The sequence below is a fragment of the Haemaphysalis longicornis genome, unplaced genomic scaffold (assembly GCF_048455015.1).
Source record: "Haemaphysalis longicornis isolate Haplotype H1 unplaced genomic scaffold, Haemaphysalis longicornis Haplotype H1 scaffold_12, whole genome shotgun sequence".
Classification (NCBI taxonomy): domain Eukaryota; kingdom Metazoa; phylum Arthropoda; class Arachnida; order Ixodida; family Ixodidae; genus Haemaphysalis; species Haemaphysalis longicornis.
Window position 1 is genome coordinate 13,023,704 of NW_027526225.1, and position 16,778 is coordinate 13,040,481.

At 46.8% G+C, this 16,778-nt stretch overlaps 1 protein-coding gene and 1 long non-coding RNA gene across 4 annotated transcripts in view; one reads left to right on the forward strand and one right to left on the reverse strand.

The window, feature by feature from the left end:
- The window catches only part of LOC144162421 (ATP-binding cassette sub-family G member 8), a 399,408-nt gene that overhangs the window by 42,801 nt on the left and 339,829 nt on the right, over positions 1–16,778 (reverse strand). For all 3 annotated transcript variants that reach the window (XM_077692940.1, XM_077692942.1, XM_077692941.1), the window contains 4 exons: positions 10,703–10,917; positions 6,308–6,484; positions 5,250–5,652; positions 1,968–2,162 (listed from right to left, as the gene is read on the reverse strand). In XM_077692940.1, coding sequence (XP_077549066.1) covers positions 1,968–2,162; positions 5,250–5,652; positions 6,308–6,484; positions 10,703–10,917 — 990 coding nt within the window. The remainder of the gene's footprint in view (positions 1–1,967; positions 2,163–5,249; positions 5,653–6,307; positions 6,485–10,702; positions 10,918–16,778) is intronic.
- LOC144162423 (uncharacterized) lies at positions 13,731–15,606 on the forward strand. Its single transcript, XR_013320672.1, has 3 exons — positions 13,731–13,935; positions 15,192–15,333; positions 15,513–15,606. It is a non-coding gene; the product is annotated as an uncharacterized LOC144162423 (long non-coding RNA).

Below are 16,778 nucleotides of genomic sequence, written 5' to 3' on the forward strand. Positions count from 1 at the left end.
TTCCTGCGGGCTCATATTCGGCGGCGTCTTCGTTCTCTCGGTTACCTTGTAGCACGTCGCCGCTGGGCAGCGTCTCGCGCCACCTGGTCATACCGCCCTCTGGCTCACACGTTCGCCACACATTCCTTCTCTGTTTTCCTTCTGTCTTCGATGTTCTCTTCGTTCGTCGGTTACAAATCCGGTGTTGCCGCCAAGACACGGTAGCGGACGCTTATGTGCTGCACACTAGATAGCTGGAGCTACTAATTTGTGTACTGAGCAGTGCGTGTTGTGTTGTCACCAAGCAGGCAATAAAGGAAAAAGAAGTGTCGAAATGGTGCAATTGGATAGACGTTGGCTTCATAAAGCCGAGGACCCAGGTTCGACTCCGGGCACGGGAACCATTTTTTTTTGATACGCTTGTGTAAAGTTGAATTTTCTGCAGTGCCTTTTTCTGCGCACCGGACAACATCAGTGAGCACCGAAAGCTTCGCTTTAATATACTGTGCACTTTCAGTGAAGTATTCCCTAACAGGCAGGGGCCTTTAAGTCCGCATTCCGGGCTGACATTCGTGTTTTCCATTCGCCATGAAGAATGAGGACCATGATCAAATTGTACGCTACACCAACGTCATTCTTCATGTGTAGAAACCGAATTACGGGCGGGGTTATTGGTAAGTCCTTCTTTAACGTGCTCTGATAGATTTCCAAATAGAACACTGGATCCAGCAGGCGATGAGCGCGTGATTAGGTTTCCGGCTTTCTTGCAGAGACTACAGTTTGAAGTCCACGACACAAAAAAAAAAAACCTCTTTCGGCTAACCAAGTATTTACGGGAAACGTTTCGCTGGCTAGTTTGAAGAAGGACTTCATTGTCGGTTTTACCGGCATTCTTTTCACTCTCCTTAAAACGCCGCTCCCAGTGCCTGTACCGCACAACGACCTATACAGTGACACTGGGAAACAAACATTCACAACGCCTTGTGCAGGCGCTTCCCAGAAACACTACACAGGTAGTCGAGAGAAACCCGTACTTTCAGAAATTCAAATGATAGAGCCACTTCTCGCTACTATACTTTTACCCCACTGAAACAACAGAGCTTGAGGACACAACGAAGTCAGGTAGCACGTTTTCCATTCCCGCCTGAATTACCATGCGCAAAAAAGGCATCTTTGTGAGACCGAAACAAAGAAAATCTTCCGACAGCTTTTCGCAAAAAAAAATTGCAAAGACGAAGCCACCCTTTCTTTGCTTACCAAAATATATTAGAGCGACTAGTTCATTCCCAGCTAGAAGACCAAATAAAAGCAGCTGATACACTGTGCACTTTTTTTAACATTTGCACGTTACAGACACAAAACTTGTAGCATGCCCCACACTTTGGCTGGCAATAATACATTGCAGATGACGGCACGGGAAAACACAAAAATAGCGACATTGCCAGTTCCTTGTCTTGTCTTTCAACGTTGCCGTCTCGTTGCTCCAGCACTCGGCGTTATCTCGATTAAGCTCCAGAGACACTGCCAGACATTTTGTTGGCAAAGAGATCCATTATACGCATTCGAAAACGGGGCACCACTGTTGAACACCAGCTACTAAGCCAAAACCACGAAAATTTATCCCAGTTAATTGAAGCCCCGGACTTTTCGCACAAGGACTTCACCACCTTACTGCTTCGCTTATGCTTTTTTGATTGCGACAAAAATCAGCTATATAATCTGCATGTGCGAGCAGTTTTACTTCAGTCTTGAACCCCTCGTATTATTTCATGCTTGGTTATTTTAGACACAAGTGCTCGAGATAGAGACACTCTTTCTTGGGCTAGCCCAGTTCTAGGTATCCGAATGTCGTCGAACGGCACTTTAGCCATGGCTGCAGCGCTGAGCTGAAGCGCCGTCGGACACTGCATTGCCAAAAATACGGCTGCGAAGTTCGCTTGGGATATTACATGACTATGACGCCCAAGAATACAAAGTTTATCGCTCACTTGGAGGTGCGGATGCTTGACGAGTGACACGTCCGTCTCGCCGCCAGGGAGGCTGGAGTAGAGCGAGTCTCTTGGGAACAGCGAAGACCTGGCCAGAGCCTGCTTAGACGTCGCCCTTGAACCCATGGAGATGTGCGAGCCAGCCACGCTGCGCCGGTCTCCCGCCATGCGAGACTCTGCCCTGCTAGCAGGACCCTGCAGAGAACGGCACTCTAGGAGTTAGACAAGTGCAAAGGGTTCGCTTCGTACAGCCTGAAGGACACCGCTAAAAAACATTGCACAAGCAGGAAATAAGAATAGTACATGCAAACCAAGCATGTCGCACCTAGCTTCCTCTTGGCATGCGATGTGAGAATGTGAATGTTCAACCTGAAGTAGCTACATGTATATGCATGTTTTAGTTTTAGACGGACAAAATTTAATGAACTGGATCTGTCCTCTAGACTTTTGGCATTCATGCTGTGTTCCTTTATTTTTAAAAGTAAGTTGAAAGCAACTTGTTTGAGTTAATCTAGTCTTCCTGTCCCTGTCCGCTTCTTCATACAGTACGATTTGGTTATAGTCGTGCACTCATGAAGCACTGCGCGGCTGACTGCAGTGTTAAATTTGATAAATCGCGCTGAACTCGGGAGGTCGCTATTGTTGGAAAAATATTTTCTTAGCTTTTTTTACGGATGAACGCAGTCGGCTGCGACCTATTTGGTCTTTGCATAGGCTTTACAATCTTGAAGAAATGATGAAAAAAAAGTGCCAGAGCAAGCTAATGGCTCTTCAGAAGCCACAAATGGCCCTATGTGAATATTTCTGGGGAAACAAGAGCACAACGAGAATCCGCAATAATCAAGCAACCTTACTTGTTTCGGGAATAACTTTAAGCAGTGTTTATATGACTTGTTATATTACGGAATTCCTGGCTATTTCTGAGGAGGGGTTAGCATTGTGTGGAAACTTAGGGTCTGCGAATGTTTTTTATGCATATCTGAAATCTTGTTCCATGTGTTGCAGAAACAGGCTCCTTACGCGTGCGCATAAATTAGGTTGTAAAAGCGAGCACAGGTAATGAGCAACCATTCGGGTACCTTAGCCGCTCTCATCGTGGTCATAAAGGTGATCAGCTTGCTGATGTCCACTGCAAAACCGAGGCATGTCCCACAGACTTAGAACAGTGCCAAATCTGTGCATACCGAACCCCTTTTCTGCTACGAAAATTTTTGGCTCTTCCGCCAGCTTAGCTTCAGCCCTACTCATAATCTCCCCTAGCTAACTATGTTGTTGAATATGTTGCCGGTCCTTTCCGTGACATCTGGATCCAGACTCTTGGTTTTTGTGTTAATTCGAGCTATGTTGCCTTATAAAGTTGCCGTGAATAACCATGCATCGGCACTATATTTGTTATCTTTTTTTAGTGGCTCTGTGGGCTGACCAAAAGGCGCACCTAGTAACAACCCAGGTTTCTGCCACATTCCGCGAATTTATGCACACAAACAATGCCATTTGTTCAAGGCCACTGGCTGTCCCTCAGTGAGCCGGTCATTGTTGTCATCCGTCCACAAGAAACAAGGAGCCCACAATTGGTGTCTTCACAGTGGTAAGGGCAAGTCACATGGCGGGATTGGCAGTTACCTGGTTGGTTGGCTGGCTAATTCATTGATTGATTGTTTATTGATTGATTTTATTAAAACGTACAGATAAACCCATACGACATTGTAACATCTGGATCCCGAGCTACTGGGCTACTCGAAATTCATTTAGTGTACAGCAGCAGAAAGGATTAACGGTACCAAAGCATTTTGAGTTACACCACGAGGTAACATGATTAGTTATCGGGCTGGCGAGCTGGTGTATTCTCTTGCCATCAATACAGGTTAGTTACACGTCTTCTCAAAAGCTCTTTCTTGCTCGTTTGTGACTACTGCCACAATTCTGTTTTTTTTATGTCTGATTTGAGCTGGCAAGATGTTGCTACAATAGAAGATGACATAAGGGCTCAGTTTCTTAATGGAAAGAAGAATTTGAACGACTCAAGTTTAAGACATTCCGCCTTGTATTCGAACGAGAAATCCTCAGTGAAATACAAGTGTTCAAAGTTAAGCAGAGGTTACTTGGGGGCAGCCTCCAGCATACTTGCAGAAACATTAGGGATTTTAAAACGAAGCCTGAAAACGAAGCGAACAAGAGCCCCAGGTTCCCTCCTTCAAACAAAGGGCTACAAACAAAAAAATGGCGACATTGAGTGCAGGGCAGAGTACGTTGAAAAACGCCTTGTTTTTTCTCAGTAATATTCTAGGAAAGCCTATCTTGAAGTGCATGGCGCGATGAAGAAGACAAGTGAATCTTTGGCTGACATAGGCAGCGAAATCGGCACGATTTTATTCGAGATAATTAAGGCTTCAGGAACTATAACCTACCACCAGGCGCCAGGGTGAAATGCTGAAATATCAAGCATCACAGTCCAGTTTTTGTCTCTTGCCACACGTGACTCTTTTCTCAAAAAACCCAGAAAAAAAAGTTGAACATTCACGATCTTCACCTCGGCAGCAAACCATTGTCTATCTTAATGCCCAGGCCTAAATTTTCTCGTGGTGGTTGTTCACTATAATACCGAACGTATGGAAGGCTGTCAGGGACTACAACAAAAAACGTACACAAAGGAACATGACATCGCATCAGCGGTAGCAATTTTGTGCGTAAATTGCCTCAGAAATTGGTCCCTCCTAGATAGGTGAGTGCTGCTAGCAGCTCTAAAGCATTGCTTAAAATTATGCTACTTCCCCAAACTTTTGTTCACAACAGTACGCTAGACCATGGCAGGATAAAATTTGGGTGGAGTTAAAACGGCTAGTGTAAAATTTGACTCATCCAATCTCACTTGTCACCACAACCCCACAAAACTAAATTTTGTTCAAGTCTTCCAGTCACTTCATCATGAACGCTCGCCGAAAATGTTGACCACGCCACTTTGCCTTCACCTAGACTAACGCGGCGAACTGGAGGTTGAATTGAGGTAAAGACCAGGTAATGAACTCTCAACTTTACGATATTCTTCATGCGCAGAGTATGACAACACGACACAAAGGAGGAACGCGGACACGGCGCTTAAGTAGCGATGAAGTTTACGAGTGTTGACTGGCTCTGCATGAAGGAAGTCGTGCATGAAGAATGTCAGAATACCAGCTGGCCCACCAGTCAACACATGATTTTGCCAGCCCGCAGTGTTTACGTGCGTGCGGTGATGCAGCAAATGACGGGCCCTGGGTATACAGTGGTACTGACGCAACCAACCTTCAGAAGGGACCCCGGAGGTGCAGCGGTGGTCGAGGCCGTGGCCGGCCTTGGAATGACGTCCCAGTGCTTGTCCTCCTCTTCACCGGCTATCAAGTCTGCCTCGCTGTTCGCCTTCAGTCGGTGGTTCTGCTTGCGGTGTCGTTCGTAGGCAGCAATTGCCGAAGCCACGCCCGATGGCTCCGTGGTGACCAGGTCGTGGCTGCGGAAGTCCGGGTCACTCCGGGCCCGGTTCGCGTGGGCCAGCCTTCCGTGCCCGCCCTGGTGGTGGTGGTCGTCGTCGCTCGAGTCGTAGCCGCTGGAGTTCTCCCGCCCCGTCGGCTGCGTGGTGACTCCCGTCGGCCGCTCACTGATGCCAAGGCATGAGCTCGGGTGGGGAGGCAGCACCCGCGGCAGGCCGAACCTTTTTAGTGGGGAAGTGAGGAGACAAAGAGGACCATTGAGGAAACCCTTTTGCCTCGCTCATGGTTGACTTGCATTACGTTTGGGGTGATGGTCATTATTGACGGAGTTCTTAAATACCAACTAGTTGCAAAACTCCGCTCAAATATGAGCCGTTCGAGCGAGCACCCGTGGTTCGTTTAGGGTGAGGGGCAAGTGCATTGACGCAGTTCCTAGGCGACAAATGAACTTTGCTGCGTCCCTACATAAAAACACCATCTAATAAAACGAAACTTGCTTTTCAAGTCAGCAATCAATAGATCATGTAATGTTCACTTATTTTTCAATGTTTTTAATGACTTACGGCAGCAGCCGCAATCACTTGAGTGACTGTGGTTGATGCCAGATGACAGGATAGTCAACTTGCCGCATGCTTGCCCCTGTTTGGCCACAGCGCAGGAGGTCCAACCGCAGAACAATTTTTATACATGCTGTTTATGGGGAGTTTTATAAACTCTGATATTGACTAACTCTTCATGATTGCGAGCTCTTCGAGGAGCAATTTCCTTTGCACACAGGTGTGATCACTGGAGAGTAGACATGCCACCTTCAATTTGTATACTCCACAGTCGCGTACACTAGCGACGTGGTGCTTTCCCACGAGAGGTTTTTCTCACCTCAGGTACGTGTTGACGTTGACCCCAAGCTCAGAGCTGCGCTCCTTGGGTCCGTACTTCGGGTGGTTCAGAATGGTGTGCACCGTGGACTCCCGCAGCTGGAAGTTCCCGAACGGGGGCTGCGACTTCTCCGACGTGCCTAGCGCCGAATCGGTGAAGTCCGAGTTGAGGTTCTGCCTGCGGAGGGGCGAGGGGGGGGGGCGAGGGTGAGAGAGAGAATCACTTTTATTCACGGCTCGGGGAAGAGGAGGCGGTCCTCCGCGACCTGCAGACGAGGATGGTCTGAGTCTCCAGGGTCGAGTTCCGCAAGGCCTGCTCCCAGTCAGTGGGTGTGGGGGAAAAAGGTAAGCGCGAGTTGAGTGTCACGGGCACCGCAGAGTGGGCAGAGTGAGGACGAGAAGCAGGATGGGTGTGAGGGGAGAGGGTGGCTCTGCAGGGGACGGAGTGCGTTTGGAGCAGGCGCCAGGTTCTGGCCTATTGGCAGACCAAGTTTTTCAGCCATCAGCACTCACCGTCACGTTACACAAACACTTGATGTTGAAAGGCCCGAGCAGAAGCGATTGGGTGGAAAGTTTGAAGTTCGCATGCGTCTCGCATTCCATAGAGCATGCACTCCATTCACATTATACAAAAACACAGAGACCAATCAGTTCTAGGTAGGCTGGACATAGAGGTCGTTGTGTTACCATACCCTTTTTGCACATGTCGTGCATTTTAATTGCATTCACAAATCTATCAGCCGGTTCACAGCCTTTGTAACACAAGCTGTGGTCTTATTTCCCAATAACATTCGCATCACATAAGATGCTTGGTATGAGCTTGATTACGAATGAAATTTGAACCGGGCGTACGTCATCTAGGACCCGTAAGAGTTCGCGTCAGCCCCCATGGAACTCGTGCCCACTCATACTAAGCGTCCCAAAGATGCTGCCGACGTGAGATGGTGCATGGTGTTTCCTTGGGATCAACAACACGAAAACGCAGCAAAAAATGGTGCAGCTTGGACTGCTGGTGCAAGGATGGAGAAACGGCAGAGCTGGGGGTCGGCCTGGCTTCTTTCCCGTGGGATCTGCTGTCAGCGTGGGGGGCCGAAGAGCGCGGTACTCAGGATCTTCCGATCTTCGCTGCCGTTTAGGCGCGGCGGCCTCGGCGCGATACTCGGGGTGCGATCGTAGCCGTCTCAGATCTTCTCGAGTAGCGACACGACGGCGTTCACGCGTCGCTTCTTCTTCCTCGGTAGTTACATACTTCTTCGGCCGACTGACGTCCTGCGGGAGTCTAGACGATGTGCTCAGTGCGGAGTCACGAGGCGCTACGCGACGATTATCTCCGCCTGCGCACCGATATCTCTCTTCTTGCGCCAGTGGAGCTTCTTTGGCCAGTGGACCTTCTGTCAAAAAAACTAATGCATTTCCCGAGACCGCTTGGTCGAGTGAACAGCTCCGATAAGATCTCTGGCCAGGCGATGTGTGAGTGAAACAGGGGTTCAATTGTGTCAAAAGACTACTTCAAAGTCGCGAAAAAGGAACGGTTCAACATAAGACAACCCACGCATCGATCATGAGGACGGAGTGCATTAGTTTACATTTTATCTCATGAACCACGTTTCGGTATGCATTTAGATAGTTCGTAGATGCGTTTATTTAGTGCGCAAAAATCGTCGCATAGGTCATTGTTCGTTTGCGATTTGGGCCTTTGTCGCTTTGACGACCGATTGGACGCACTTTCCTTGGATTTGACGAAGCATTTGCGCTTCTGCTAGCTTTCTTTAGGGAGGGATGGTAATTTTTCATGCCACGCTTTCCCCAAGGAGAGTTGAGCCGGGCTGCGAGGCCAGCTCTCGACGCCGGCGTCAGGGCTCCCGTGACGTAGCCAAAGTGCTGGATGCTGTTGGCGCCCTCTCCTTTGCCTGGTGCATCACGTCACGGTTTCAGGACTGGCGTAATGCTTCCCGAGCGCGTGCGACCACGGTGGTGGCGGCGTCGACGCGAGGCCGTGGTGAAGCGGGAACAGTGGCGTCAAGTGCGCCCTCCTGTCGTGGCAGGCGCCTGGGTGTTGGTTTCATCGAAACAGAAACTTCCGCGCAAAGACGAAGCTGTAAACAACTACCGTAAAAACCCGCGTATAATACGGACCCGCGTATAATACGAGGTGTAATTCGGGGACAGCAAAATCAGAAAAAAAGTTTTCATCCGCATATAATACGAGGTAAAGAGCACAGAACACATTTATTTGCACTGCAGTTACCCTTCAGTCATTGTCAGTTTTCGCTGGCACTGTCTCCCGACGTCCGTTTAGTCATCGTAGTCATCGTCATGTTCGCTGTCGCTGTCTCCTGAAGTCGCCTTGTAGGAAATGTCTTCCCACAGAAAGTGGTCCTCAGTACCATCAAGGGCGTTCGAGATGCCGCATTTCTTAAAAGAGCGACTGACGAGCTCCTCTGGGATGCTGGCCCACGCATCCGCGATCCAGCCACAAAGCACCACTGGAGAAGCCCGCGTCAGCCATCGGTAGCTGTCACTTACGGGTCTCCTGACCTCATCCACTCTTGGTAGCAGGACCTGATGGAGTCTTTGAAAGGCTTGTTGATGCAAACTTCTAGCGGTTGCAGCTGGGATGTCATTCCTCCTGGAATGACAATGAGTTCGATGCGGGGTTCGCGCAACAACTTCTTCACGGAATCGGCCAGGTGGCAGCGAAAGGCGTCCAACACGAGCACTGACGGGAACCCACAACAGTGCTCCAGCCCACCGACACCACACAGACTTTATCCAGTCAAGCACCAGTTGCTTTCTCCACCCGCGAATGCTGCCTTCAGAGACGCCGAACTGCCGTCCTGCGGTGCAATTCCTGATGGTCTCGGCACATAAAATAACTCTTTTTTAATTGCTACCGAATACTGCCTTCGTGCACCCGACATCGCGATAGACTTGCGGTGAACGTGCCGATCCTTTGCGTGGTCAAAACAGTCAAAATGGCGCCGGCTGAGAGAAGCAGCAGCCAGCTAACGCCACCGCAAGATGGCCCACCCTCCGCTGAAACCGAAACCGAAAGTTGCAATTTTCGGCTGAAAACTTTGGGATCCACATATAATACGAGGCACAAATTTTACATAGTAAAATTTGGAAAAAAACCTCGTATTATACGCGGGTTTTTACGGTAGTTAAACTGCGATCGACCATTTCATTTCCCATTTCAAGCTCAGTGTGCTGGAAGGCGCCCGTGACAGCGAAAAAAGAGCACGAAAATTTCGTGTCAGTACTCTTTTAAACAGCTCCGGGGTTAAAAAAATCGACATGACAAGAGCTCCGCCGTGCCCTTTTTAGATCGTCTTTAGCTTTGCATTGCTCATTCTTAAAACCATCCGCCCTTCCTTTGCCAGTGCATGGAAATACTGAAAGTTCCATGGATTTAAATCTCAATTAGCCGATAGGAGCGCAGCAATAGTTTTCGATGTAATAACATCTTCGATATATATGTTGCGCACCAGTATCCAGAAATGCGATGTAGTCCGACAAGCTCCGATGAAGTAAAATGTAGGCCATCGGAACACCTATGTGGGATGCAAAATTATGAATAGAACTGTGTCGAACCACAGGCGCGCTTTCATGCTTTGCGTGGCCCATCTGGAAGGGCTGTGTTGACCAAATGCTCCCTGATTCTTCGATTACACTTCTGGTTCATAACCATCACGCACTTAATGAATTCTCCTTGATAGTTTTGTAGGCGATAGCTCGTTCAGATTACTGCACTGAATTAGCCATTTTCATTGGCTCGCCACGGCCACTTATCAACGACGCATTCTTTAAGCGCGGCCGAAAGGGTCCCAGCCCATTGTATACTGCCTTTAAAGGGTCCATAAAAGCCAAATACAAGTTTCCTTATTTTGAAAGAACTTAATTCAAGCCACGAAGGATGTTTTTTTAAAGCAGAAACGCGCAAGAAGTGCTGAAAAACGTTCGAATATCGCGCTACAGTGACTTGATCACAGGCAGGAGTGACGTCATATGGGACAGCACTAAACATTTCTAATAGTTTGTTTACTGCACGCTATAGTTAAAGTGATGCGATCAAACGGAACTAGAGGTCCCGCAATCCTTCAGTCATTTGTCTCAGCGATGTGCCAGATCGGCGGCCACCAATCGCCGAAGCAAGATTCTGTGACGTCATAAAAAAGTTGCCGGAAAATGGCTAGTAAGTTCCACTGCTTCTCATCTGTTCTTTAATATCTCTATCATTTGTTTGATGAAATAAAGCCATCGTTACCACGACGGAGAAGCCTTTTTAATGAAGTAAACTTTCCGTTTGTCTTCACAGCCCCTTTAAAAGCACTGGGTAAAAGTGCGGTTCCGAACCGAGCAGGAGAAGGGCAGCTTGCCTTGGCGTGTAACGTACCTGTAGATGCTCCACGCGTGCAAATCTTCGCTGGTCTTGTACGTCCTGGCGGTGGCCGGCTCGGACAGCGTGGACGGCGGCACTGAGTAGCGCCGCTCCTCCGAGTTCAGCTCCCACATGCTGCTGCTGGACGCGGACGAGGTCTCCGTGTAGTCTCGGGGAGGCTCGTCTGGCCCCCTCCGGGAGGCAAGCTGCGGCGACGTCGGCGGCGCCCGCTGCAAGGACAGGAGGTCATCAGACGGGCCGCCAAAATGCTGAGCAGGGTGTCAACATGCGCCTACGTCCTAATGCACACTGAGATGAATTTCTCAAACTTTTCTTCGTACACTCTTAATCTGGTTCCATGTAAGTTCCAGTTAAACGGGGCGATCCACATATTTTTATCTGGATCTAAACGAAGAATAACTGGAACGAGAGATATAAGTGGATCTTATCTGGAACTGTGCATTTGTTTTCTTTAGGTTTGTGGTTATTATGTGGAACCGAATAAATGAGGGGATGCGCTGTCGGCCGTTCCAGTTACTGTTCCACTTATGTCCCAGTAAAAATTTTGGACAGTGCTTTTGTATATTTTTTGCTCGTGTCTTGTTCCACATAACTTGTGCGCTGCAGTGAAGTATGCACTGAATCGTGCATTAACTGGAACAATGAACCACATATATATTTGACGCGCTTTGGCGCACAAGCGCACGCACAAGCACTTGCACGCACACGCCCACAGACATAGATACAGACACCAACGCACACCCGCGCACCCACACATACACACAGTCACGCACGCACACACGCACACACGCATGCACCACATAAAATTTAATAAACTTCGTCGATATTTATGGAACTGTATTAAAGCAGTTTACTTATATAAGACGGCTAAGACGTATTTTAGTGACGTTATTTGACAGAAAAAAATATGTCCATTGCTATAACAACACCGTACAAAGCATCAAAGGTGCGAGAAAAGGGTATCATAGCGAAAATAGAAATTCCACGAACCCCTCTCAGGTTGTCTGCGGCGCTCAAACCACTTTAGTGAATATCGTCTTTTGCTAATTGAAGACGCGCAGTACGTCTGAAATCACCAATGACTTGAATTTGAGAAGGACCAGATGTCCTCAGGTTCTCCTTCTGCGTTTGGGACAGAGCCGCGGTAGTGCTGAATAATTCATTGGGCTTTTGTGGATACCTCATAAAGAAATATATATAGTTGTTGAGACTATTGCATGTTCTGCATTTGGTTCACAAAGCGTCGCAGAAACATTGTTTTTTGCTCAATGCTCAGCCATCAGCTCGCTGTGTTGTAGTACGTGCACAATTTTAAGTGCTTTACAGGAACGTATAAATGGCTACAATCTGCTGTAAAATAGGTACTTAGTCCACGTTATTTATGCCCTGATGCTATACATACATAGTGTTAACCGACTGTGCCGCATTTCACACTGCACGCAGCATGTCACGCATGCAGTTATATATGCTTGGATGTTCGTTAGCATTTTTCGTCTCCTGCATGCTATTACGGGTGACTCACCTGATCCAATTCATATGGGACTCACTAATTCATGACGCAAATTTATGAGACTTACTAATTCAAAAGCACCATGTACCGATTCAAGAAGTTTTACAAATTCACAGAAATGACACTAACGACCCGGTTTGCTTCTTCTAGAAATACAGTAGACCCTCGTTAAGACGAACTTGGTTAAAACGAACACTGATTAAGAACCCCAACATTTTTCTCTTGTAACGTCCACAATGCAATACACCTCCGCTTAAGACGAATTTCGGATAATACGAATACATTTTTACGGTACCATCGGGTTCGTCTTAACTGGAGTCTGCTGTATATCATTTCTTTGCAGAGATTAAAAAAAAAACAAGAAACGCATTTTGGTTTATCCAGTCTTCACTGGAAGGCGCTAGCGGTCTACCATGGGAGAGTTTTATTTCTTTGTTTCATTAGAGAAGCGACATATATCTAAAATAAGCAAACTAGGCAGTTGTGAATATCGCTATGTATTTGTAAAACTATTCATATTGGTGCACGATGGTTTTTAAGTCCGTTGGTCATGACGTAGTAAGTCCGATAGGAATGCTAACAGGTGAGTCTCTTTTAATTTCCACAAGCAAAAACAAAAGCCCCTTTGCAGGGAGCGGTTGATTGGGTGAACGGAACTTAACTTGGACAACTAAATATACCACGTGATACCTGCATTATGTTGTATGTATTAATGCTGAAATGACATTGTAATTCCTAATTATGCTGTGCAGTAACGGCAAAAATGCGCAGAGTTAATTTGCTGTTGTGTCTTGTTATAGTAATTGAAGTTCATTGAATGACCCGCCTTCTCCAGCTGCTTCCCCAGTTGCTGTTTTCCTGTAGTATTGGTGTTCAGGAGGGAAAAGGGCTGGGAAACGGGCCGATGTATTAATACTCGCTAATTAGCTGTAAGTAGCTTTATATAATGTGGGTATCTAAGAGCGTCGCAGTATATTTTATTGACTACGGAAAGGCTCGTTGTCAAGAAAAACAGTAAATAAAGCCACGCCATTTTGCGTTCATTGTAAACAGTAACGCAGAAATTGTCATCCAAAGTTAAGCTCGGATATCGCACGCTTTCACGGCCCTCCGCGAGAAACAACTTTAGCCAGTACTAACGCGCTAACACGGCTATTATCTGAGCTTTGTTTCGGCCTCAGCGGGCGTAAACGTCCGCTTAGACGCATATGCCCGTTTTCCTAATCAAATAAAAGCCATCACGTGTGCCTCCGCGAGAACGAAAGTTTGCCAAAGCCATGAGGAAAAGACCGCCACACCAGTAGCGCATTCCATGCGCATGCGTCAGCAGCAGCACGGCAGAGCTATTTTGCGTTGATTCACGGCACAGTGAGGCTGCAACGGGTACGACGACGACGGATGAAAATCGGGACTGCGTCAACACTTTAAACGACAGCAGCGCTCCCATCTTCCAGAATTCCCTCTGCTAATTTTATGGTCTTCCGCATGCAGCGCCACCAGTGGCATTCCCAAGCGGGTTTCTCAATTGCTCGCGCGATGCGCCTGATATTTACTAAAGAAATTCTCGGTCACGCTGGCGAGAACCGTTACGCCGTTACCGCCGTCCCGTTAGCAGTTTGAATGGGTTGATTTCGGCGTGCAACTGGGAATTTTTTCATATCCCCGGGCTGTATTTCCTGTTCGACGAAGTGGAGTTTTGCCAGGAGGCGCAAAAAAGGTCAGTGCTGCTTATTTATGTGCTGGTAACGGTTGTTGTTCTGTGACATCCTTGTTAACTGCGTCCGATAAACATACCGCTTCTCTGCCCGTTATTCGTGTGTCGTACATCCTTGTGGTCGCGGCGTGTAACATTTTGTGTTGGAGAAACGTTTGCAGCCGTAATTTACCAAAACTTCCGTGTTCGTGGGTCAGAGTCGGCTGGGCATTTCTGACTGCCTACGTTAGCCATTGCTATAAGGAAGTTGCTGGTTTGCGCGTTTCATGAATGGATTTTCCCTTACTGTGTGGCTTTGCTTAGTTGTATACTGACGGTTGCTGTGTATCTCTGCGGTAGCGAATCTTCTCGGGTTAGTCGCTCGCGATAATCGCGCGTGCACACGTGTACAACTTCCAAGCAAGTTTGTCGGAGCGTCCGTCCTTAGATTTATTGGTATTTTTAAAACTTGCGGGGTAATTGCGGCGTTGTGTTAGTCTGCTGAGTAGAGTGTATTTACTGTGCTTACCAGACCGGGAGTCTTCGAGCTTTCCCGTTGCGCGCAAGGTAGACGCTATTTCGAGTTGTGTTGATGTGTTTTCAAGGCGTCATCTTACGTTTATCTGTTCATGATTCCATGTTTCATGTTTATGATCCATGTTTCTTCCAATTCCTTTGACCAATTGAGATGATCTATTTTAAATAACATTGCCTGAAGTGTAAAGAAATGGAAGGGGACAGTTGTTGTCTTAACAGTACCGCAGTAACAAACGTTTCTTTTGTAGAGGGGAAGAAATGTGGAAACACGCAGCGGGTATATAGAAAGTGTGTTGCCGTTTCTATGCTGTTAATGCCAGTGGTAACTTGAGACTTCAGGATAATTATCCAATAACCATAATTAGTGGTTGCTACTTCACGAACCGCGTTAGAAATAAGCCACTCTTGCATTTTTATGCCGTCAATGTCGGTGGTAACCCGAGAGTCGAAATAATTTCCGACAACGCTCAGGTGATAAGTTCTTGCATCACTATGTGCACCCAACATTAACCCATTTCTGTGCTTCCTTGAACTTAGAAAATATACTGCGAAAGCAGATTGCTACATCCTGTATTCCATCTGTATAACCTGTCCAGATGGCTGACTGTGAAGACATTTGTCTCTACACTGGTAGTTTGCGACAATTGTTTTCCTTTGTCTGAAGAACAGAAATTAAAACGAATTATTTCCATTCCTTACATATACCTCTGAAATCATGGCTGCGTCATTCACTGTGGCTGAAGACATCTTCGGCACGCCGAGGCGTCGTCGTGACAAGTGTGGCAGATTATGAATGCATTGTGGAAGTCATAAAGCCACGAAAGAGTGCCCCTTGAGTGTTGCGTATTATACAGGCGTTCACCACACCGCATGGAGCAATGACAGGTGAGCCTAAAAATGTTCAAATATTTTTATGTTTCGCCTGAAAACGTTACCAGGGCTCGTGCTGCAAAATAAATTTTAGCACAACTAATCAGGCATTGTACGAGATCTTGTAGTACTCCCTTCTTAGAGGGAAGCGTAAATTTATGCTTCGATATTTTTATACTGTTTTTATTTTCTAGGAAATAGGGCGGACTGGGACTTGAAACAATGGAACAAGGAATGCATACTGCTATTTTCCTGGTTATTGAAGGCGTGTGTTCACCGTTCTTGAAGGCGTGTGTTTACAAAAAGGAAACACATGAAAGCCGTTGTACGGGATGAAATCATTGCATTCTACAAGTGAGTACGCACTCCCAGTTCTGGAACTTTGATGGTCCCTTTTTAGGTAGTTGCAATATACGTAATGGCTTCGGAACACCATTTCAGTGACAACTTGACCTGTAGGTGAAAACGACAGTAAGAGCTTTAGGGAACACGTTGGCAAAACTTTCCTGGAAATGCACTCCGAGGAGGTCCTGCCAGGAACGCCTGCATCTTAATTTTAGTTGGGTAAGTTGGCGTTTCATTTTTGTGGGACTCAATTTATGGTAGTGTTTATTGAAGCTGGCATTTTATTTTTGCGGGACTGAATTTGTGGTAGTTTTTTTTGTAGCAAAATCTTACTGTTAAAAATAAATCGTGAACTCCAATATTGGGAAATACCTTCACATTCAGCCTGTTTCGGATGCTGCAACATGTGGACAAAAAAACTATTATTTTGCATTCAAGTTTTCCAACATTTTGCTTTCACATTGAGAGTTGCTGCTGTGATAATACGTCACCACGGCCACGCCCAGTGCGGTTGCTTTCCAGAATTAGAGAACGGCCATTGACAGTCTGTGCTAATATTTTTTGTACATTGTTAGCAGCATTCCCAGAAAAGAAACCAAGAAATCGCTGATATTTCAATCGATTACTGTGCTATAAAAGGGGTATCCTAAGCAACTCACTCATTTAAAGCCATCGTCTAACAAAATTTTCTTCTCCCTTCCTTAAAGGTACATGACGTGGTCCAGTTATTCTCGAGGTCCAGTTATTTTGAGAGAAGAAAATGGCAGCGTAAATATTGTCTGCAAGAAACACGTCATGGATTTTCCGCCTGCGTTGTCACATCAAGATGTGGTCATCCTCCTCGGCGTATATTTCATCTTAATCTCCTGAAACTTATGCGACTTTGGAGAGTTCTTGGGACTTTTGCAGAGAGTTCTTGGCCATTTAACAGTGGTCTGATGTCATTTAAGTTGAAAGCTCTGTTGCAAGACTTGATGTGGTCACTCTACTTGGGGTTTTAAATTATTGTTAGACGTTGAAGCCTATTCGGAAAGATATGTCGTGGTTCAAATGATTGGTAGATGCAAGCGGCATGTCAATTGCAAAAGTGAAGTCGTGCTTTCCTTTGCAATTTT